The sequence below is a fragment of the Leishmania mexicana genome, chromosome 20 (assembly GCF_000234665.1).
Source record: "Leishmania mexicana MHOM/GT/2001/U1103 complete genome, chromosome 20".
NCBI classification, from domain to species: domain Eukaryota; phylum Euglenozoa; class Kinetoplastea; order Trypanosomatida; family Trypanosomatidae; genus Leishmania; species Leishmania mexicana.
The window spans coordinates 2,339,242-2,362,248 of record NC_018324.1 but is presented as its reverse complement, the minus strand read 5'-3'; the positions used below and the strand labels follow the sequence as shown (position 1 = coordinate 2,362,248).

The 23,007-nt window shown below is 59.9% G+C and overlaps 6 protein-coding genes across 6 annotated transcripts; all 6 read left to right on the top strand.

The window, feature by feature from the left end:
* Positions 1–1,192: 1,192 nt before the first annotated feature.
* On the top strand, positions 1,193–3,409 carry LMXM_36_6240 (conserved hypothetical protein; the record flags this gene model as incomplete). The annotated part of the gene is made up of 1 exon (XM_003874934.1): positions 1,193–3,409. One exon carries the CDS (start codon positions 1,193–1,195, stop codon positions 3,407–3,409), a length of 2,217 nt encoding a protein of 738 aa, XP_003874983.1.
* Positions 3,410–4,383: 974 nt separating this feature from the next.
* Positions 4,384–4,920, top strand: LMXM_36_6230 (putative ADP ribosylation factor 3; the record flags this gene model as incomplete). Its single annotated transcript, XM_003874933.1, has 1 exon — positions 4,384–4,920. One exon carries the CDS (start codon positions 4,384–4,386, stop codon positions 4,918–4,920), a length of 537 nt encoding a protein of 178 aa, XP_003874982.1.
* Positions 4,921–7,385: 2,465 nt separating this feature from the next.
* Positions 7,386–11,810, top strand: LMXM_36_6220 (putative flagellum transition zone component; the record flags this gene model as incomplete). The annotated part of the gene is made up of 1 exon (XM_003874932.1): positions 7,386–11,810. The coding sequence occupies one exon, from the start codon at positions 7,386–7,388 to the stop codon at positions 11,808–11,810; it is 4,425 nt and encodes a 1,474-aa protein (XP_003874981.1).
* A 1,410-nt stretch (positions 11,811–13,220) lies between these two features.
* LMXM_36_6210 (conserved hypothetical protein) lies at positions 13,221–16,808 on the top strand (the record flags this gene model as incomplete). Its single annotated transcript, XM_003874931.1, has 1 exon — positions 13,221–16,808. One exon carries the CDS (start codon positions 13,221–13,223, stop codon positions 16,806–16,808), a length of 3,588 nt encoding a protein of 1,195 aa, XP_003874980.1.
* A 690-nt stretch (positions 16,809–17,498) lies between these two features.
* On the top strand, positions 17,499–20,780 carry LMXM_36_6200 (conserved hypothetical protein; the record flags this gene model as incomplete). Its single annotated transcript, XM_003874930.1, has 1 exon — positions 17,499–20,780. One exon carries the CDS (start codon positions 17,499–17,501, stop codon positions 20,778–20,780), a length of 3,282 nt encoding a protein of 1,093 aa, XP_003874979.1.
* An 814-nt stretch (positions 20,781–21,594) lies between these two features.
* On the top strand, positions 21,595–22,152 carry LMXM_36_6190 (conserved hypothetical protein; the record flags this gene model as incomplete). The annotated part of the gene is made up of 1 exon (XM_003874929.1): positions 21,595–22,152. One exon carries the CDS (start codon positions 21,595–21,597, stop codon positions 22,150–22,152), a length of 558 nt encoding a protein of 185 aa, XP_003874978.1.
* Between the last annotated feature and the right edge of the window lie 855 nt (positions 22,153–23,007).

Sequence of the window (23,007 nt, the reverse complement as noted above, 5' to 3'; positions counted from 1 at the left end):
ATACACAAGCACATAAATAGAACCCGGGATGTGCCCCGTTCTCTAGTCACGATGGGTGGGCGGAGGGACGATGGTGCAGGGACTTTGACAGCAAAGTCTATCATCGAAATTGTTATGTGCTGTTGCCCCCAACGTTGAACAGATACCGCGCTGTGACTCTGAGGCTGGATGCAGTTCTTGTAGTGTCACTGCGCTCTTCCGCTGCCTAGGTTGCCGTCTAGACGAAGAGAGCAGCGCCCATCGAATCTGTCGCGCGTGTGTGCGTGCGTGTGCACTGCTGCAGCTGGCCCCCTATCTCCCTCACGTCAGCTCACATGGTTGATACTGCTTCTCACCTCAACCCGTCTGCTCTCCTCTCCGCCCTCGGCTCTCTTCCCCTCATGTGTCTCTTTGTCTGCACTTCAGCGTGCCGTGGCCCGTGTTCTGCGCGAGGAACTGAACTACGTGCCAGACCAACCACTGCTGTGCATCTTGGCTGGCCTATTCACAGAGTTTCCCTGGGTCCTCACGCACCGGCGCACACCCCCTACCCCACACGCTCGTGACACTGGCCGAACTCTGCGTACACCGCCGTCTACGCTGGTGGGCTGACCGTGACCTCATCCCAAAAGGAATTCGAACATCAACGATTACCAGAGAGAGGCAGCAGCTATCAAGCGCATGCTTGCCCACTCGAGCAGCTGCACCGCGTGACGAAAGCGACGCTTGAACACCAACCCTCGCGTCTCCCTTTTCCACGCTGACACACACACACACACACACACACACACACACAGAGACAAACACCCACACACACAAACGTGCGCAGGCTCATCTTCGCCTCGTCGGCTCCGAAACGAAAGAAAAAATTTCCAATTTTTTTTTTTCGGCCTCGTACCGTCGCTTCTTGCCCTTGTATCACGACTTCATCCCCCTTCTCCACCCTCCCCACCTACCATCATACGGACACCAATCGCCACATTAGTGCATTTCCCCGTGTTCGCTGTTGCCTTCTCGCTGCTTTTTTTCTTCGTTCTTCGACTGGTGCACTGCCACGCCGCTCCTTTTCTTTTCGCGCGGCGCTTGTGCGCTGTAGCGGGTTCTCTGCTTTCATCCTTTGCCGCCCTTTCGCGTTGCTGACCTTTCCTCTTCTTGTCTGCCCTATTTTCAACGGAGGTCCTCCGGTCCAGATCCTGTGCTAGCCTTTTCAATCATGTCTTTCATCAGCTACGCGCAGTCGCTGTGGGGCCCCTCCACGGTTTCTTCCAACCGCACTTTGAGAGGTGACAGCGGCGTGTCGTCGCAGCAGTTGGGCAGTGGGGTGTGGCCTCTCTCCGCTCAGGTGCGGGAGGAGATGAAGAGGGGCACGCGCTACAACATGAAGGTTGTGCTGCGCGGCACCCGGGCGACTGGCAAGAGCACTTTGATGGCGCGTCTGAGCAGCCACCCGCTGCCGGCGCAGTACACCCCGTCTACCGAGATCATCGCCTCAACAATGCGGTTGCAAGGAGAACTTTGCGCCCCACACGAAGGCACGAAGGTAGACATCTGGGAGGTTGTCGAGGAGGGTCGCCAGCGATCCGCCTCGTCCTCATCGACGAACACCGGGGCAGCAATGGCCGGCCGCATCCCAACCGTCCAGCTTCAGGAGGCTCTGAATGTAGCGGCAGGTGCACGGTTGCTCGACATGTATGCTGGGTGTCAACTCGTCATATTCATGATCGACCCTCGTCAGCGCAGTTCATGGGAGTACGCGAAGCAGGAAACGCTGCACGTGCCACCCACGAGCTGCATCCTGTACGCCCTGAACTTCTCCGATGTGGAGCCGCTCACCGGCGCTAGCGGGGCCGTCCGACTGGAGGAGGTGCAGGCGTGGTGTAACCGCGTGCGTCGAGCCACCACGCGGCTCGTGCACCGCGTGCTGGAGGGTCGTCAGGCTCCAGCTGAGTTTTCAGTGCGTCCCATGACTGCGTTGCTGAGCGCTCAGACAGGTGCAGGAATGCTGGGCGTCGTGCGAGCTCTGCACGTGGCCAGCACACTAGTCCGCATCACAGCCGAGGAGGTGCGAGTTCAGCAACTCTTCGCACTCCTGACGCGTCAACAGGCAGCACCTATTGCTGGTTTCGATTCGACACGTACCCCACCAACCGGCACAGCATCGGTTGGGGGCGCCCATGCCGACCAAGCACCAGCGCCAGGGAAGCCGCCGCCTGCCGAAGTACTGAGAGCTGGTCCGCGCACCTCGACATCGTCATCGCCTCTGTCTCTGAACGATTCTGGGGGATCTTCGGTGAAGACAGGAGCGCACACTTCAATGAGAGATGCTGCGCAGACTTCAGACCACCCCTTGGTGGCGATTGCTGAAGTGCAGGCAAGCACGACGCCAGCGTTGCCGTCGGCCTCTGGAGGCCTGCGAATGCAGCACCGCTCCAGCGCTGTCGTGACGACCGTCAGTAATGGAACTCGCTGCGTAAACGGGGGCGGGAACGGCACACATCCGCAACAGACCTCGCTCACTCGTCCGATGAGCGACGCAGAGGCCATGAGGCTGTTTCTGGGCAATAGCGACTCTGGCGCATCGGGCCAATCGTCGCCTCGCTCGTCCTCATCCTCCTCCGTCTCGGGTGCGGCGAGTAGTCGTGCCTGTGTGGCGGCAAAGCGTTGCCCTGCCGCGCATCCGTCCGACGCCGCGACTGCACAGCTGTCAACCTCAAATCCAGCACCGGAAGGGTTGGCACAAAGCGACTCTGCTGGTGCTAATGCCAACGCGGGCGTCTCTGGCTTGACGCCCCCATCGCTGCCGGGGGAGCTGCCACCTCCGTTGCCCGCTCCCCAGGTTCTGCGACCGCTGGCAGAGGACGTGGTTTGCTCCTTGGCTGCCGATATGGTGCACGACGTGAGTGTGCCCGCGGACGACTTCTTCGCTGAGGAGGGAGAGAAAGACGAGCTAGATGGCGCATGGCCAGAGGTCGATCCTGCAACACCAACCTCTGCTGCCCAGCAGTCCGTGGACCCTGGCTTACGCACCGTCCGCACCTTGAGAACGCAGCGCGTGGTTCCGAGGGCAAACATTCCTGCCTCTGCTCAGGCTGCTGCGCCAGACCCTGTTTTACAAGCCGACGTGTCTATTATCCTCGCGCAGATGACGGCTGCGCTCACCACAGATGTGCCTACAACCACTGCGCACAGTGGTCCCGACGATGCAGTGGTGCGACGCGCTGCCGAGCTTGACTCTGTACAGCCGGAAATGCTGCCGACAAAGAGATTAAAAAAGCTACGGCACTTGGGAACCGGCGACCCTGAGGCTCGTGGGAACCGCCGCCACCACCGAAAGAAGCACCGTAATGCGGCAAACGGGGACGCGGTGGCCGCCACGGCTGAGGTGCCGGAGGTTGTGGACAATGGAAGTTTCGACTTGGTTCTGGTGTAACCCCGCGGTGGCTGTGATGAAAGTGGTTTCAGCACGGTGGGAAAGGCGAAGAGGGGATGGGTAGGGAGGGATTGACTGCGTTGACGATATCGGTGGTGACTCCCTCGCACGAGCCTCTCGCACATCCTCTCTCACATCTTTTCTCTACGCTTCTTCACTTGATTTGTTTTTGTCGACGGACCCCCGCTGCCTTTCTCCCTCGTCTCCATCCGTTTGCAGAGGCCAAACGGAGAGGAGAACAGGGAGAGGGAGGAGCCGGACATGGGCGTCCAAGAGAAAGTGAATATCGCGAAACGGCTCCGGGATGCACGGGGGGGGAGCGGTAGGGTATCCTGGTTCTGTAAGTGCATGCAGGCACATGCAAGTGCGTCTTTTCTCAGAGGAGAGCTGTTAGGCGTTTGTGCGTGCGTGCGCCTGCGTCTCTCGCTTTGACGTCGTCGCTGCCTGCGGCGTCTATTTTGCGGTTCCTCACTCGCGACATGCGCCATCCCACTTTCCTTCTCTTCAGCGAGCAGGATGCCGTCACCTACGCTGCGGACTCGGCAAAAGGCACGTGCCCCCTTTTCTGTGTCCTGTGCTGCTTCGCCGTCTGTGTGTTGTTGTTCGCCCTCTTCACCTCCCTTCCCCACGTCTTCTCTCTCTTTCTTTTTTTTTCTGCTCTGACGTGACCGGTTGTGCACCTTGGACATCTTGCAGAAGTGGATGTGATGCCGCGGGAGAGGTGCACGACGTACAGGAATACATGCTCCTGTCAGTATTCGCATCTGAGCTCCTCCAACCGCTCTAATTTATGCGTGTGCGAGGCTCGTCGCGTTGCGAGCGGACGCCTTTACCACCACCTCTACTCAACATAAAGCAGTAACACGCATAAGCGTGCACGAGGTGGGAGGGGGAAGGGCAGGAGATGACACGCTGCTTGTCGCGCCTACGTAGACGAAACAGCCATTGCACACGAGGACGAGGAGGCAGCTGTCATGGGCATCTTAGACTTCTTGATGCGGATCCGCCACACCAGTAGACCGGCAGGTATTCTGATTCTAGGTCTAGACAACGCTGGCAAGACAAGCATCCTGCGCCAGCTCAGTGATGAGGATATCTCGCATGTCGCGTCCACGCAGGGATTTCAGATTAAGAAGCTCGTGACCGGCGGTATCAAAATCAACGTGTGGGATATGGGAGGCCAGCGCGCTGCGCGCTACTACTGGCGGCAGTACTTCAAAGAGGCGGACGTCGTCATCTACGTCATTGATGCGGCCGATCCTCGGCGTATCCACGAGGCACGTCGTGAGCTGGAGCACCTCCTGGAGGAAGAGAAGGTGGCGGGTGTGCCAATGCTTGTCTTCGCGAACAAGCAGGATTTACTGGGTGCACTGTCGGTAGAAGAGGTCTCCGTGGCACTCAACCTGACGGATTTGCGAGACCGACAGTGGCACATTCAGGCATGCTCCGCCAAGACAGGCGAGGGGTTGGATGAGGGCATCAGTTGGGCTGTGAAGCAGGTGAAGAAGTGACCCGCGATGTGGCTTCTGCATGCGTTGCCTCTCTCTCAGTAAGGACCGCGGCTAGTTCTCGCCGTTTCCTTCTCTCTTCCTGTGTGCTCTGCTTATGGCGCGTTTTGGTGCGACTTTTCTGATTCTTGCATTGCATTGTTCAAACGACTTCGCTGTGCCCTTGCTTGTCCGTGCTTAGCGCAGTGTGCGCGACTGTCGCGTGAGCGTTGAATGAGACGCATTCACTTTGGTGTGTGTGGGTGTACGTGCGCATGCACGTGACAGGTCCATCTTGGCCATCACATGCGTGTTGGTGCGACGTGTGTGGACGTCTTCTCCGCGTTTTCTCCTTCTGTGCGCATGTGGATAGGTGCCTGTTTTTTCGCTCCTACGCCTTCCTCATGCCCCCCCCCTCTCGGAGCAGGGAGTTACCGCAGCGTGGTCTCGTGGTGTTTACTACCCCCACTCTGCGTGACTTCGCCACAGAGACCTCCCACCCCCCTCGTATCCTCTGCCAGTGCTGAACCACCTCTGGTACCGACAGAGTCATGTACCTGCGACCTGGGTAAATGAGCTCGTTTCACTGTTACTGATGTCATGGGCGAGGTCCTGGACGGCGTTGCGCGGGAGCGACCTGCGAAAGTGCACACGCTTGTGCCATCCACACGATTAGGAAGTGTGTCGACGTGACTCGAACGGATCTCGCCCAACTCTCGCACTGCCCTACTGGTGTGGGGAGCCTGAGCGCCACCCCAGAGGGGGATGCACCAGAGGTGCCGACCGGCACAATGAGGGAGCGGCTGTGAGGCAACCTGCGGAGCGGGTTGGCGCATAAAACTTGAGGGCGGGATCATACTCCGATAACTATGTCGGCACATTGTTGCATTGCTTGTGTTCCGCTGCTTCGCACCAAGCGGATGGGGCCTGTGGAAGGCCGGGGGTAGAGTGGCGTGACTCACGCTCCATGGCAGAGAACGGACGTACTGTAAGGAAATACCTCGTCGCACCATTTTCTTCTGCTATCATCGTCTTTCTTTATTTTCGCCCGTTGTTCCCTCTCTATCTCTGTGTCTTTTGCTGCCGCGTGAGGGAGGAGGGGATGGCACGGTGATGAGAACAAGATCTCAGTGAGTGTCAAGGGCGACAGAGTCGCAGCGCGCGATAGTGTTAGCGGGTGCGTGTCTGCGAGCCATGGGCCCACTCTTCGTGTTCCTGCTTCGAACGTGTCTTTCTCTTGGTGTGTGAGCGTGTGTGGGGGTACAGTCCACCGCCACTTCTTTGTTCTGTAAACCATCGCTATGGGTGCGCGTGTTGGCTGCGATCACAGCTTCTTTCTTTTTATATCTCGCGCTCTCCTTCACCTTGTCTCCAACGCAGCACTCCCCTCCTCTCCACTTGTGCACTACCTTTCCCCCTCCACACATACACGCACACACACATAAGCGCTGACGCGCATATCCCACTTCATTTTTCAAACACACAAGCACGGTTGTACAATAGCTGACTGGCTTGCTCGTCCGCACCCCGTCCCCGGTTTGTCTGTGTCTTGTGCGTGTGTATGCAGGTCTTGCACTGCAGCCCACAGAGATATGCACCGCGGCAGCAGCGCCCGGAATCGAGCGGACGATAATACCCCATCGGGCGCGCTCGAAGGAGAGAAAGAGGAAAGCATCCAGCAGTCACACCGTACTATGGACTCACGCGCACTCAAAAGAAAACGAAAAGGCTGCTTGCGGACGACGTGTCTGTTACTCGGCTCTTTGATGTGACTGTTGCTGGGCTACCGGCCGTTACGCGGCAGCCTCATTTTTTTTTTCGCTGTGTGCCTGCTTAGGTGTCACACGCCTTGCGGGTTAGCCGGTGCCCTTCAGGGGGCTTCACTTTGAAAGGCGAACTCGACATGCTTGTGGGATGCAGGCGTTGGCACATTGGCTTCCTTTCTCTGATGTTCCCTTTCTCCGCTCTCCGCCAGCGTCCGCTTTCACTCCTTCGCTGTCGTCCATCGCCCCCCCCCTCACCCACCAGAACGCATCGCTACCAAACCCGTCTGTCTGTGACGCCCATCTTCGTGTCCTACCATTTCATTGAGACAGACACGACACACGCTTCTTTTTTTGTTTCTCCTTTGCAAAGTTTCTGTCGCACTTACATGTAGTTCAACCTTTGCCCCTCCCGCCCATCCTCAATACGAGAGATACCCTTGCCGTGTGGCACTCGAAGCCACGCGTCGGGCTTCTCTTTCTTTTCTGTCGTGCTGCCTCCTGTGAAGAGACACGCACCGCTACGCGTGACAGCTCTCCGCGCATTATTTTTTTTTATTCGTGTTGCAGATCACTGGGAGCAAGGGAGGGAGGGATAAGCGGCGGGGAGCACTGGCGAAAGAGCGCAGCCCTTGCACCTTGCCAGCCGCTCTTTTTTACTTCTCTGGCGCTTGCTTCACGCTCGCCATCCCGCTTGGGCGATACGCGCCATCTGCCACCAAATTCATGTCAGCAGAGCACCACTTGTGCCAGACCGACACGACCGAGGAGGGTGTCTATGCTCGGTCTCCCCTCACGACAACGGAGGAGTCAACGCAGCTCGTGCCCGGCAGTCGCTTCCTGAGCACAACGGAGTTCAAGCGCATCTACCTCGGCCGTGGCGCCGGCGGTGATGCATCGACGGCTGCGACCGCACGTCGCTCCAGCTCGTCCCCACCCGGCACCTTCGCAAAGCGTGCGCATCTGTCTTCCCTTTTGACAAGCTGTGCCCCATGGGGCTCACATGTCGGACCATCTCCCCATGTCATTCGTGCTCCGCGCAAGCCCGCCACCGACGCTGCTGAACGTTTCCATAGAAAAGGCGACGGCCTAGGGACAGCGCGTCAGCTCTGGTATTTGTACGGCGGTGCGGGTAGCAGTATACATGCCCCGACAGGGTCTGAAACGCACAAGTCCTCGCCTCGACGAACAACGGTACCACGACCCTCCGCGGATGGGCACAGACCATATGGCGCGCAAACGCTAAGGAGCGAAGCACCACAGGTCGTTGCGCCACCTGCACTGTACTCGACACACAAGCCGCTGCCGCACCAGCTGCGCTCGCGCGTGCACTCGGCCCGCTGTGCCACGTCGCCGTCACTGAAGACGAGGTGCGGCGCGGAGCCCCTTTCTCGTACCCAGCTGCGTACAGAGGATGCATGGCTCGCACTGACGCGTGAGCTGATGAATAAGAAAAGTGAGGTGCAGAACCTTCAACAGCAGCTGCAGCACGCGCACGTCCTGCTACGCTCTCTGCACGGCATCACTGAGAGCACCGTCGACGAGGGCGATGACGCTGCTGATGCGGACGCTGTCGAGGTTTTTGACACGGCAGCCGCTGTGGCCACAAGCAGCAAGTCGACGGGTGGCAGTGCGCCGGAGGTGGGTCCCTCCTCAGTGTTGCCCCGTCCGAGAGAGTACTGGCAGCGACGTGCCTACTTTTTAATGAAGCACAACGAGGAGCTGCAAGCGGAGTCTGACCGGCTGCGCCGCGACTCGCGCGGTAGCAAAGTGCAAGCTTTGCTGCAAGAGCTCAAGTCGCTGCGTGGAGAGCTTAGTCGGTATCGGAGACTGACCGGCGTCGCAGCTTCGTCGTCGCCTTCTGCCAAAGAACTGGCATCAGGGTCTGGTGGCTCAGAAGGTGACCTAGGCATACCTCAGCACGACGACGGAAAGCCGGCAAGCAGTCCTCTGGCACCGCGGCTAACTCATCGGGGTGGTGCGGCGTCGTCGTCTCTCGAACCCGCCGTCGATGATGTGATTCTCCGCCAGAAGGACGACACCATCCGCGGGCTGCAAGAGCGCCTTCACCTGCTGACACAGCAGTACGAACAGACTGATACGAAGCTCATAGAGACAACGCGACAACTGGAGGATATGAGGCGCCGCCACTGCGTCATGCAGGTGGAGTGGAAGGCGCTGGTGGGGCTCCCGCAGGAACTCGCTCGCACGCAACAGCAGTTAAGCGTCGCCCAGGAGCGCGTCCTCGACCGTGACCGGGAAGTGGAGGCCTTTCACCAGTTGTTCGACACTCAGTCGTCGCCCGCCACGCTGCGCGCCATAATTGACGAGCGTGACCACCTCGTGGAGCTTCTGCAGCAGAGCCACGAAAGCGAGGCAACCTTGCGTGACGAAATGAAGGCGGCCCAGCAACAGGCGGTGCGAGCCATGAAGGAAAAGTATCAGGAGCAGTGCGCGGAGCAGCGTGCCATGGCACGCGATCGCGAGGCGCAGCAGGAAGAGACAATACAGAAACTGCGGAAGCGATTCACCGCCCTTGAGGACGTGCTGGAGGCTCAGAGAGAAGCATACGAGGGACAACTGGCGGAGTACGCGGAGGAGCGTGAGGCGGAGCTGACAACGCGGCTTCTCGAATCGCTGCGGCGGCCCGAGGCTGCAATGGAGAGTATTGCCTTATCCGCGCCCCGCTCACTTAGTACAGCTGCGTCGGTGAGGCCCACGTTGCCAGACGGGCAGCCACCCACGACTGGTGCATCCCGTCTTTCGGCATGCGAGGCGTCACTACGGCCGACGTCGGCAAGTGCCTCGGCATCGCTACGTTGTCCAAGCGCCGAACACACACAGACAGATCCGATGCTGCGGACAGCCAGTTTCTTCGAGAGTGTAACGTTGCCCTGCAGCGCGGGAGGCGTCGCCACTGAAACAGCTGTGCAGGACGATGACGCCTTTCCCGCCGAGAGCGGCACGGGAACGTTCACACCGTCTTCCATGTCGGATTCAACACACAGCAACTCCAGCTATGACTCTCTATCGGGCGACAGTGAAGACGACGTGACGCTGCTTTCCTCTGCGTCGGCGCGTCCATCACGTAGGCTCATCGGTGGATCGACTTCTTCCACGACACGGACACGTGGCGGTGAGCGTGTGTGCGACGCCACAGTGCGCAATGATCTCGTGGACGACTGCGCTGCTGCTGCTGCGACAGACGAAGCGAGGGTTACAGCGGCCTCCTCGAGCTCCACGGACGACTTCAGCGACGGCGAAGGTAGCCATAGAGATGACGAAACAGTAGAGAAGGCCAGCGGACCAGACTCAAGCTCCTCCGTCATCTCCTCGGCAGACTCTTCCCTCCTGCTCACTTCCGGCGCCGAGGGCGCGGCCAAGCAGCAGCAGTCTGTCACCAACAAGACTAATGCCGCCCCCGCCAACTCCCACAGATACGTCATCGATCTCCCCGCACCGCCGATCGCCGTTGTTTCTCCAGTTTCGATCCTTATCAACCGCACCACCATGACCGGCCCCCTGTTCTCCTCCAGTGTGCGGGCCGTGGTGCACTCGCCTGACATCAGCTCCCGGAGGACAGCGTCGATCGCAGACCTCACCTACACAGAGCAGACGCTGCCAGACATCAGCGAAACCAAGATCAGCGACTCATTCTCGGCATCTTCCTCAACCTCTTCCGCGTTGAACTCACCGCACTCCGGGGGGGACGATGGTGACCAAGGTCACCATGCAAATTCCAACCGGAGCGAGCCACCCGGTGGGCCGCTGCAGCAGATGGAAAAGGTCGGCGTGGCGAAGTTCAACAGCAACACCATCTCTGGGTCAGCAGCGCTGGTGGAGGCTGCCACGCGGCGGATGCCGCCTCTCCCCGATTCCAATGTCGTTGGGCCGCTCCCAACATTCCCTGTGCGGCAGCAGCCGCCTGAGTTGGAGGAAGCGGTCGCGGCGGCTCCGTTCGCGGCGGTGTCGCGCGCAGATGAACGCCGATCTTCCCTTTCACTCCTGTCTTCCCGCGGTGCCAACGCGCTGACGAGCTTGCACCCAAGGGACGGTGTGCCGATGCCGTCCCCCGTTGCTCTTACTCCAGCTGTTGCCTCGAATTTGTACCCGCAGCGACGCAGCAGCTCGTTTGCGACGGGCGTCTGCAACGACGATGACTTCGGCGGCAGTGGTGCAGAGATGAGTAGAGGTGGGGTGAACTCCCACATGCTCAGCAACGACCACAGCACAACCGCCGATCTCACCAACCAGTACTCAGGTGACACCTCTTTTGATTTTGTGGGGGCCCTTGCGGAGCGTCACTGCCTGGAGGACATGCAGAACGCATTTTCATCTCGGCAGTCGTCGACGGACACGGCGAAAATTGGCGGCGACGTCGACGGTGAGGCGTCTGCCTTCCCCACGGAGGGGTCTGGGAACACCAACAGTGGCCAGTGTGCTGTGATGGGGACAGGGGCGGTGGGGCTGCGCAAGACCCCATCCCCTTTTGGCTCCGATGTCTTGGAAGCAAGCAAGCCCGTTCTCTCCACAAGCCATCAGAGCTGCAACGAAAAGGACACGGGAACAAGGGCAGCCACTGCAAGTGCCTCGCGGCAAGGCGAGGATAGGGCGTCAGGCGACAGCGGTAGTGCGGACTTTATGGAGGTGCCCTCCCCGGACGATGACGAAGACATGACCTCCAGCATCTCTGCCGAGCGCGTCACTGCCGGGACGCGTGAACGGGAGGAGTCGGCCCTTGCAGATGCGCTGCCATGCACTGGCCCCACCGGCGGCAGCGGTCGTAGCAGGGTACCAAGTGAGGATACTTTAGCGGCAAAGAACCCAATGCCGGAGACGACGATGCAAAGCAACCTTGCTGTCGATGCTGCCCGGGGCGCCCCCTCTTCTCCCATGGCGATTGCCTCGTCACACGGGAGCTATGACGACCTCATTCCAAGCCCGAAGACGCCCCCGCCGGAGGAGCAAGCAGTATCGTCTTTTGACTTTGAGGACGTGGGCAGAGCGACGTTGCAGGCCAAGGATGTCGAATCCGCCGCGCCACCTGCTGCCGCCGCCATTACGGATGCGATTGCTGCGCCATCTCTTGTGCCTCTTCCGCCGAGAGTGTCGGTGCCTGCGCCGCCTTCCACCTGGGCACCTCAGCCGTAGCGCTGCCAATACGAGCATGGCACAGGACGACATGCGGCGTCTAAAGTCATTCTTTCGAATAGGTCTCGACGGGGGTGCTTCCAAGGGACACCTTCCTCGCGTGTCCAGGCGTGCGAGGTTTGAGCACCTTTCGCTCAAACACCTTGTGCATGCGCACACCGTTCTGCTCTTCATTTGTAGAGACGACCACGCACGGTCACGCAGACCTCCCCTCCTTCTCCTGTGGGGCATAGGACGTGGTCTGGCTCTGCATGCACGCTAGAAGGGACCCTGGAGCTAGACCTAGACATGCTAGACGCATAGTGGCGAATGCATCGCGACGCAAAGAACAAGCGAAGGTGCGCCGACCCTTTTGCGAGTGTTTGTCAATGAGCGCACCACCACCATGCGCAACGGATGTGCGTCTCGCTGCAGTCGCCATGGCTGCGTCTGAAGAGGTGCTCCCCCCTCCTTCCCTTGCCTCATCATACTCATGCGTTTTCTTTCCCATTATGCCGCGTTGGATGCGGTCCAGCTCGGCGCGTGTCGTGCCCATGCCACCCGCTTTGCGTCTGCGCCATTTGCTTAGCCTCTCTTGCTTCCCGAACCCAAGAGCTCCATACATGTGGAGCCGCGGCACGTCATCCCCGGCGTTCCCCTCTGACGGCCTTTGCATGACTACACTTACGGAGGTGAAGGTGTGTAAAGGCGATTCGGCGGATGAGAGGTGTCGTGTGTGTGCGTGTGTGTTCGGAGTCGACTCTCTCGCATGCTGCGCCTCACCGTCTCATCGTATGAGCTACTCGAATACTTCTCCCTTCTTTTTTTCTTCAACGCTTCATTTTTGTGTGCACGGCTGCGTTCGGCGCAGTATGAGTGGCGGTTGGGTGAACTGCCTCGGCCTCTACCGCAGCTGCAGCAAGCAGTACCCCACAACCTCTGATTGAACGCGAATGCCTCGTGCACCGCTTGAGAGGAAGGCGCGAACAAACACACACACACAGGCACACAGACACACGCATACATATTAGACAGACGGGCGCTTCCCCGTTCCACGTTCTGCTAAGGAAACCCGTCTGCTCTCTCTTCGACGTCCCTTTCACCAGCTACCACGGGGAATACAAGTACCACCGTCTTCGGATCGTGGAGACACTGATACGTGGTTCACGGAGCCCAGTTTTGTGTGACAGGCAACCCAAGGGCAACGACAAAGCAAACGAAAAGTGGAAGGGAGTACCACGTGTGAAGGATACGGTTGGTGGCAAAAAAACAAAAGGATAGCACGAAGAGCGTCAAAGCATGACGTCATATCCGGGAACACACAATGAGCTCACCTCATCAACGCAGCTCGTTTCCGCAGAGGGCAGCCAACTTCGCAACGCTACAGTCCGCCGCAGTCGCGACGCTGCCGCTAGCATCTGTGCTCACTTAATGGTCCACCACGGATTTAGTCGCGTCCGCATCGCCCATGCACTGGGACTCCCCTCCCTTGTTGTAGAGGAGTCCATACGAAATGGCGTGTCCTCTGCGACGCTGCGAGCCCAGCTGCGCAACTGGCTGTACGAGGTCTCGGCCTTGTCTCCAGGACAGAAGCTGCGTGTGCCGGAGGTATTGTTCACGGAGCTGCAAGAAGATTGCGCCGCTGATGAGATTCAGCGACAGCAGAATGTGCGCAACGGCGTCGTGTCACCGTATGGTGACGACTGCTCCCCCTTTGCCGCACTCGACCCCATCTCCCAACAGCACTTCACTCAGCTACAGCACTCAGTGGGGCAGAGCTTTATTTCGATCCTGAACGACCCAGGCGAGCCGACCACAAATGTAGACTGGGCCACTTGGTTAGGGGGTAAGCTCTACGCGGCCTTCGACTTTAATGGCCGTGTGGGTGACCTGGAGGACATGCTTCGCTCCTACTCGGCTGCGCAGACGGGGCCCGAGTCCTCTGCCGCCTTGCTCGCCGAGTACCCACCCAATGAGGACTTCAGCGGCTACGTGAAGCTTATCTCAAAAGCCTATCAGGCCAATCAACGTGAGGGGATCGCGAACGATGCGAGGGAATGGCGGGAGGACGGCGTGGCAGACGCCGCTGGCGACTACGCGCACCTCGACGGTGCAGCGACTGTGGATGACGGCCCGTGGCCAGCGGGGGTACCAACGGAGTTTTTTTCCATGTCGTACGACCCGGCAGCTGAAATACGCATGCTATCGGATGCCGTGGGTGAGTCTCGGCCTGCTGCTACGTTAACGTCACCCACTGCGGCAGTGGCCACACAGGGCAGCTCAACGGGAACACCGACACAGTTCGTGGATGGTGGCACGTTTGCGGCTGACTACGAATACCTGGAGAGCCGGAATAAGGAGCTGCGCGCGTGGGAGTCGGCTGTGGAGAAGTGCCTGCTGCAGCACGTCAAGCACCGCTCCGAGGACTTCTTCGCCACTTCCTGCCAGTTCAGCTCCCTCAGCAGCGACGCTCGAACCGTCTTGGCTGACGTGCGAGTGGCTCGCGAGGGCGGCATGCGCGCTGGCGAGCACTGCATTGCCGAGTACATCCGCATTGGCAATCTCTACCGGCGACGGCAGAACTTTCTGCGACTGAACACCACCGCCACCTCAGCGCAGCAAGTGCTCCGGCGATTAGGGGACGTCGAGAACTGGGCTGCGCTGCCGGAGCGCGACTTTGGCGAGGTGCTGGCCATCTCATCCGCGCTGCTTGACCTGGAGACTGCGGTGCGCGGCACCAAGGATGTGGAGCAGGGCGTTGCGTGGAAGTCCTTGTCGCACCTACAATGCCTCCAGGAGGTCCCGGGGCGTCTCCGGAGAGCGCGCAAAGCCCTCGAAAAGCTCGTGCTCGACGAGTACTGTGACGTGCTGCTGAGCAACCTCGACGAAGGCGAGTCAAACGAGCGAGTGACGACCGTGTGCGAGAGCGTAACGCGCCTCGGTGTGCTGAACGCGGCAAATCAGCTCTACCATGTAAGGCTTGTTGAGCTGCTTCATGTCATGGGGCAAGAGATGCTCGTGAGTCTCTTCATGAACGCTGGCACGCTGGATAATACCAAGGCGAATGAGCTTCTCTCCATTACCAGCGACACGGTTGCTCTCGCCCTGCCAGAGGCACGCCAGCAGCTCTGCGGGTTTGCGAAACACCTCCGCTTTCAGGGCTATCTGCAGGTGCTGCAGCAGTTTGTGGACATGCTCGTGGACTTTGTGACACACGCGTCGCAGAACTGGGGCTTTTTCCTCACGGGAGGGCTGCGGACGGCGCTCGCCATGTACGAGAACCGCCACATCCTGATGGAGACGGCGACGCGGGACCTGTTTGCGCGCGTGTGTGGCGAGGCGGAGTCGCTAGTCGCGTCGTTGCTGGAGGTATATGCCAACGGGCCGCAGTTGTCGTCCATGGTTGAGGTGGTGCAGCTCGTGCGCGTTAGTGTGCAGTTTCCGGTGCGCGTGACAGGCGATGTGGCTGGTCGACTGGTGTTGCTTCTTCGCGAAGGAGGCAGCGGGTATGGGACTCCGACCGGCTCGCCCGTGTCGTCGACTGCGGGCGACCACAAGGCGCAGTCCCTCGCAGCTGCCGAGGAGCCGGCCGGCTTTGTGGTGTACCGTCCGACAAAAGTGATCGGCACCACTGTTCAGCGACTCGCCAAGCGCTTTTTCCGCCACCAGCACAGCGTCAACAAGGAGAACATGATTATGGTGACGGAGGGGGAGACGTGGGCCGCCAAGGAGGCGGTCGACGAGTCGATACAGCAGCAGGTGGAGGACATGTGCACCATGGAGGCGACAGCGCTGAAGGCGTTTCGACTGCGCTCGCTGACGGCCCTCTTCGCCTCGGGCGACAGCGACGGCGTCTTTAATCGATGGCGCCATTCGGCGAGCTCGGCTCGTGGAGCTACGGATGCCTGCGGCGCGGATGATCTGCTCAGTACCGGAGCCGCTAAACTCTACGTGCGAGTACGGTGCAGTACCGGTGCCGTCATTCTACCCAACGGGAAGACGGCTAGCGAGCCGGCGGAAGCGGCGCCGGGTGCCGACACTGACGAGCTGGAGGGCCGCCTCGTGCCCATCTCCCTCCTCGTTTTGATGGATCTGCTGCACAAATATCACGAATATATTGCCCTCTTCCCCTTCCTTGCCTTCGATGTCGCGTCGCGCATGAGTGAGCTGCTCGATGAGTACGAGGGCCAGGCAGCTGCCATGGTGCTTGGTGCGCGGGCAGTAGAGAAAGGCACGCTCTCCACCATCACCACGCAGCACTTATGCATCGCCTCGCAGTGTGTCGCGTTTCTCATCGATTTCATTCCTGCTCTGCAGGCGCACTTGACGGCCGCCATGGAAGAGGGTGTCCTTGTCTCGTCACTGCGTGGCCGCGCGCCGCTCGATGCGCTGGCGGTGGCAAACGCGCTAGGCCTTGTGGGCGGTGCTTCAGCATCACAGATGCCGTCAAACGCGTCCTCTGCAAACACCGCTCCTGAGACGTCGAAGCTGTTCGTCAAGAATGACTGGAACCGTGTGGTGCGCAACTGCATGGCCCACCGCAACGAATTCTTCTCGAAGATGGGGTCCCTCGTGCACCGCAAGGTGAACAGCCTGGATCACGTCTCGATGGAGAAGGGACACTGGTCGGCAAGCGGTAACGAGTGGGTCATGGCCATGCTCCGCGAGGTGGCACGGCTAATGCGTGCGCTGCGGCCCTTGCTGCCGCCTGGAGACATGGATGGCGTGATGGTTCCATTGCTAGGGTCACTGAGTGTCATGCTACGCGAGTCGACCCTGCAGATCCCGGCCACCGCCGAGGATGACCGCGCTGCCGCCGCGTCGGACGTGATGCTCTTCACGGCAAACGTGGAGAAGTTCGGCTACGATGTCCTCAGGTGCGCCGAGGTGACATCGGTGTCTGCGGTGATGCAAGGCGGCCAGTCCTTTGGGCCAGTGTCGTCAGAGGAGGCAGTTCTGCGGTGGTTTTTGCTGCCCCCTCAGTCCGGCTCTCCTCGGCTTCCCGCCGCAACCAAGTGAAGCGGTTTGTCCTGTGCGGGCAGCGGCAGCGATGCATCAACGGCAGAGGGGGGAGGGGCGAGGGAAAGACGGGTGATGGAGCACACTGTCTTGTCTGCTACCTGCACCACGGTCTCTCCGGCCTCTCCTCTGTCGCTCTCTGTTTCGCTTGCTCGCCTCGATGTGTCGCACTGTACCTTCCACTTCAGTCTACGAGACTGAGAGGCAAAAATGAAAGCGGCAAAAGCACCACAACACAGCCCAGCGGACAGTGGCGCACCACTGTGTAGACCCTTTTGCTGTGACTACGGGTTGCAAAGGCAACGGAAGCGAATGCTGCTGAAACACGCATGCTTTTATCAGCCAGCATCTCCCAACAACAACGACACAACGAGAGAACGATTGAGGACAGTATGGATGTCTTCTTAACTCTAGTAGCTGTCCATGTGCTTGTGTGTGTGGCTGTGAGCATGTGTCGAACGCACCGAGCCCTCGCTCGCTTGAGCCTCCTTTACCTGGTGCTCATGCGGTCTCTCCTCTATGTCTCTGCCAGCACTCTTCTTGCTCTGTTTCTCGTGGTTCATGCGTTCACTAAACCCTCGCTCTGCGTTATTCTTTGTCTTGCTTGCGTCGACGGCGCTTGGCGATCTAACCACACTTTTTTCCCCCAGGAACACAACGACGCGTTGCGCATCATCCACATACTCGTGAATGCGCCGACTTGCACAGGAGACGCGGTCGCGGCGGCCTCTCCGCCTCATCGTAGCGCTCGTGTGCGCTCGTCGAACACAGGCTTCGCGAAGTCAGACGTCTGACCGTGCGGCGCCGTTCCACAGTCGCCTCGACGAGGATGAAATCACATCCCTCTTTCCAAGTGACCCTGGCGCGCATGAGGCAAGCAAGCAGCCGCGTCAGCGTCGACGCCGCGGCAACGGTGAGGCAGACACGTTGCTGAACGACATATTCACGCTTGGCAAGATCGTCGCCGACGAGCAGAAGCGGAGTCGCGTGTCCATCCCCGCTTCGCGGCTGGGGGGCAGTTCCGGCCTGAACACTCGGAGGCCGAGGGGAGCCGCGTCGGGAGACGCCGCATCGTCTCTACTCTTCGCCGAGGACTCGCTAGATGCGGAACCGCTTATCGCACCGCTGCCGATCTCGACACCACCGCCGGCAGTGAACACCGGCATACGGAGTCGACGAGCTCCATTGCCTCCGGCAGTGTCACCACCTTGTGAAGCAGCGTTGTCACCTCTTCAGTCGTGGACATCGTCCTTCATTCTCACGCCGGAGCACCTGCAGGCCGCCACCGACGCCCACGGCGCGTCCGACATCGCCTTTACGTTGGAGGAGTTGGAAAACACGCTCTTCTCTCCCGTCGTCGAGGAGGCCGAGGGCGACGCACAGGCGACGAAGAGAGAGATGCCAACGGGGTTGTTTGCCCCATCGTCACCGCCGATGGCTCCTACGATGCCGTGTAGTGAAGCGCCACCTGCACGACCAGAACCCGTCCCAGCAGCACCAACAATCGACACTGTCCACACAGCGGCGCCACCTTTGGCGCAGAGTGCCGCATTGCCGACATCGACTCTCGGCGACCCGACACCAGTCTTGCCTACGGCCAGCACAGCGGCTTTTCTGCCTTCGGCGGCAGACTCTGCCGCGACTTTCCCTCTCACCTCCTCTTCACCCGCATCCTCTGAGCTCTGTTGCTCGCCAGAGAAGCTGTCTACCCGTGCGCTGCTCGCCACTCCCGTTCTCCGGTGCTGTCTACGCGGATCAGCGGTCTATGTGAGCATGGTAAGACCCTTCCCGACTTCCCGTGAGTTGCTGGAGGCCCTTCACGAGGCGGTCTCGTTTATCGAGTCGCTACCGACTCTGCCGCAGGGCCCGCGACTGGTGCGCCTGGGAGTGGATTCGACAAGCGCAGCGTCCGCCTCGTGTGCCTTCCTGGAACCGGCGGGGTGGATCGAAGTTACGTCCAGCATGGAGGAGCGTTTGGCGGCGCAGCTTCTCAAAGAGCGGCTGCTGCAGCGTATGACGGAGGGTCCCGTACGCGGGCTGCGGTACATCGCGGAGCTGCGCGCAGTTGACGTGGAGGCGCCGCTGGTCGTCCGTGACACGGCGGCGGAGCTACTGCTGGCCTGCACCGCACACGAAATTCGTCCCTGCGTGCGGCCCGGTGTGGTGGTGAACGGCAGCACCAAGGGTGCCGTGCGGCTTTCTTTTAGCGGAATCGGCGTCGGTGTGTTCCCGGCGCCGTCGACCGTTCGGCGACTCGTGCAAGCGGTCACGGCGATGTGCGACGAGGAGGCAGAGCGCACCTTTCTCCTAGAGGCGCTAGCCCGCGCAGGCGGACGCCCTGCCGGGCCAGTTACTGCTCCGCAGCCGCGTCTCCTTGTTGCGGAAGTTATGCAGCACCTGCACGACCTGCCTCTTGCGGTTTCCGCAGCATTGCTTAGGGGTTGCATGAATTCGCATGGAAGTGCGAGGGAGGAAGCCGCGGGGGCAGCAGCGGAGGATCCAGCTCACATGGTGCACTGGTTTAATGCAGCGAGGGCAACGGCGAGGCAATGGTGGAAGTTGGTCCAGGAACGTCGGTACAGAATGCTGTCGACGTGCAGCAAACGCCCTGTCGCCTGCTCCACGCGCGTGTCCTCCTGCTTCACCTCCAGCGAAGTGTGGAAGCGTTTGTGCGACATGATTCTCTCGCCCGCAGCCGATGGCGTCTCCATACACCAGGCTCTCTCCGACGCGATGCATTCTGCGCCTGTGCGGCGGTGCAGGCAGAACTACCTGACTGTGGCGTCGCCTGCTTTCGCACACACAGCCACCCCTGATTCACCCCTGCCAGCCGTTGTCGTTGACGTCACTGCCTCCTCACTTCAGCGCACGTCCGTGGCGGACCTCGCATGCGAGATTTGCGAGCAGCCGGCGGACGTGGTCCTCGTGCTCTCCAAAGATGTGCGACTCCAGCAGAAACTGCATTTTCTCGCGTCACTGCACTTGACAGACAGTGGCTGTCACCACCGCGTCACCGTCTTGCTTCCCGGAGACCCGGCAGAGGTGGCCGAGTGCGTGTCTCTAACGCAGTCGTGTGCCCGCTTAGCACCGCAGCAGCCATGCTACGAGGCGTGCCCGTCCACGCTGCACCCATGTCACCCGCGCTGGCTGCATCAGCTTATCGAGGTGAGCAACGCTCGTTCCTCTGCAGCCGTCCCAGGCAGCTCGTCAGCGCCACATGATGCAGTGCCTGCATCACTCGCTGAGCTCTACGCCGCGCACGCGTGGCGCCGCCCGTGTGTGACGACGCGTACAAGCAGTGTTGGGCTGGAGATGTCCGCTGCCGTGGCCTTTTCGTGGCAGCGGCTCATTGCGACTGCCACAAGGGCAGCCTCTAGGAGGGCACTTGTGGAGGAATTTCAGCACACACATCTCGCGCCGCTCGTGCTGCTGCGTCCGAACGCCAAGAACGACGACGGTGATGACGCGACGCAGACTTGGTGGTCCGAATATGGCGAGTTGTCGACGACACAAAAGGAGGCAGCGACGTCGACCACCGTGCTGACGCTCATGAAAAACATGAATGCCGCTTGGCCGGTCGCCTCCTCGACGTCTGGTCTCACGGCGCCTACCAATCGTAGTAGCAGCTGCGTTGTCGAGTGCGGCGTTGCGTTTCTCTTTGTGCTCGACGTGGCATGCCAAAGTTTGCTTCGTCGCGCCATCGAATCACCAGATCAGCTCAACGTTCTCTCCGTCGCGGCTCTGGGACTGGACAGCTCTGCTGGTGGTCTCGTGGAGGTGGCGGACCGCGTTGCTGGCGACGGTGTGGAGACACTTGTCTTTGCCATGGAGGAGATGGCGGCGGTACACGGCGTCCGCTTTGCCTCGCTCGCGCTGCTGCGCTGGATGGTGGATAATCGGCTTCTGTTTTATCAGCTGACCCCACACACGATTGACCGCTACATCACATACTCTCAGCACCGCGGCGTGTAGGCCAGGTGTGCCCTGGGGCCCTGTCAGCTTGCAGTGATCGCCCCGCGCATTTTCGTGTGTGTGCGTGTGTTGCTGTTCTGACACCACGTTTGTCGTCAGGGCACCACCTGCCACAGCCGCCGCGGGAGTGGGGGGAGGTGGAGAGAAACGGATGTGTGCTATTGTTGCGCGCTTTCCGATCTTTGCGTCTCTGTCTACATGATTGCTTGTCGCGCTCCTGTTAAGAACGGCTCCCAGGCGTAGTGGGGTGCTTCGCATTTGTATTGCGAGCACTTCGTATTGACTTTGACCACTGCGATGGGGGTGGGGGGGGTGACATGCGGTGCCAAGGCGGAAGTAGAGCAGACGGGGACGAGGCGAAGAGGACGCTGGGAACATGCCAAGAAAGAATGGCGCTGCAACAAGACGCGTAAACCGCGCATGCGTGTGGATGTCCCCATTGTGCGGCTGTCTCGAGGACACACAGCCCAAGCCTGCCCGCCTTCCCCACCTCCTCCGCTTACGTTCCTCGGTCTCTGCTGGTGAAGGCCTCTCACGAGGACACCTTTGCTCTTGAACCTTCTCCACTGCGCCCCTTCGTGATTGTCGTGACGGTGTCGTTTGATGCCAACAACACTGAACTCGTCGACCATATGTTCCCTCTCCCCTATCGCCGCTGTCCACACACTCCTTGGATGCTTGTCGGTGGATATCATCAGTGGACGCGGTGTGGGGACCACGTGGCTACACCCCAAACAAACAAGTGCCCTTCTTACTCGACCCCCTTCCCTCTCCGACACACATATATATATTCGAAGAAAACCTGGATAGCACCATGGTGCTGAATAAGTGGGCCGTCGTGACAAAAAGCGCCCCGCCCGCTGCAGGTTTGCGGCCACTGGCGCGCACCGTCTCGCCAAACCCGAAGCTGCGCCCGCCAGACTACAAAGTTCCCTACGTGCTTCGCACCTTCATCAAGGACCGACATTTGAGTGAGATGCAGCACGTCGAGAACCGAGGCATGTACCGCGAGGAGCTCGCGATCGAGCGGTCACGCTTCCCGCGCATGCATAAGACACTGACGATTCAGACGGATGGTTCGCTGAACGAGCGCGAGTTTGAGTTTGCGGTGCCGCCGGTGGTTATGCTCTTTCAGGATCGCCTCTCTGCACATCGGCAGCGGCAGGTTGCTCTCGCCAAAATTGGCAAGCTGAAGCGCGCCAAAAGCTGGGAGACAGCACTTCACGGCAACGAGTCCCTGAACCCGGTCTGCAACGCGCTCGTGTTTCCCTATTGTGTACCCAAGAAGATGCTGGTGCGGCCGCGCATCGTAGACCCGCTAAGCGCCAAGAGTATGGCCGATAACCGCAGAAGTCGTGACGACTCATCGTGAATAGGTGCCCGCGGGCACGGGCATGCGAGCTGGGCTTGCCTGGCCATGGCGTATGCGTTGCGTTGTCCCATCCTGACGGCGTGTGTTTCAGAAAGAGAGAATGAAGGAGAAAAAAGACAGACAAAACGTGTACAATTGGGCAGACTTGACCGCGTGGAGGAGTCCGGCCATTAGTGGCAACGTTGGACTGCTGCTGCTGCTGCTTATGCCGATGCGCCGCCTCCTCGTCCTTGTGGAGTGTCGCGACTTGTACCTTGACAGGCTCGCTGGGCTCTCCGTCCGGCGCACGTGTACATACACTAACATCTCTCCCACCGATAAACAGCGACACACACACACATTCTGCTTCGTTGCGGCTCCTTGACTCCCTCGCTTCATGTTTTTCTTTGTTTTGGTGTCTGCACGCCGTCGATGCGCATCCATGGGACGTCACCCCAACGACGACACGGTGCGTATCTTACCCTTCTCTAGCATCTTAACGCTGCCACACCTACCTTCACCATTTCTCTCTCTCCCTGCCACCCCTCTCCTCCTTCATATCACTCACCTCTGCATGCGCACTTTCCAGTCTCTTGGCCAACAGGTGCTTCGCAAGCCGACCGCTTAGGAAATTTCTCTGTCTCTCTCGTGTTCTACTCCTTGTCAGCCCGCCGTGACGTTTCTTTGGGTTTTTTCTGCGGTGATTTGCCGCGGCATCGCCTTTGCGACCTCTATTTTCTCCCTCCCGCCGCGCTACTCCGTTGCTTCCGACCTTTTTGTTTGATGGCACCTGGAGGTGCCCCCCCCACACACTGGTGACGGTTCTTTGCTCTGCTGTGTCTGCTCCGAGTCGCATCCATTCTATTCCTTGCTTCC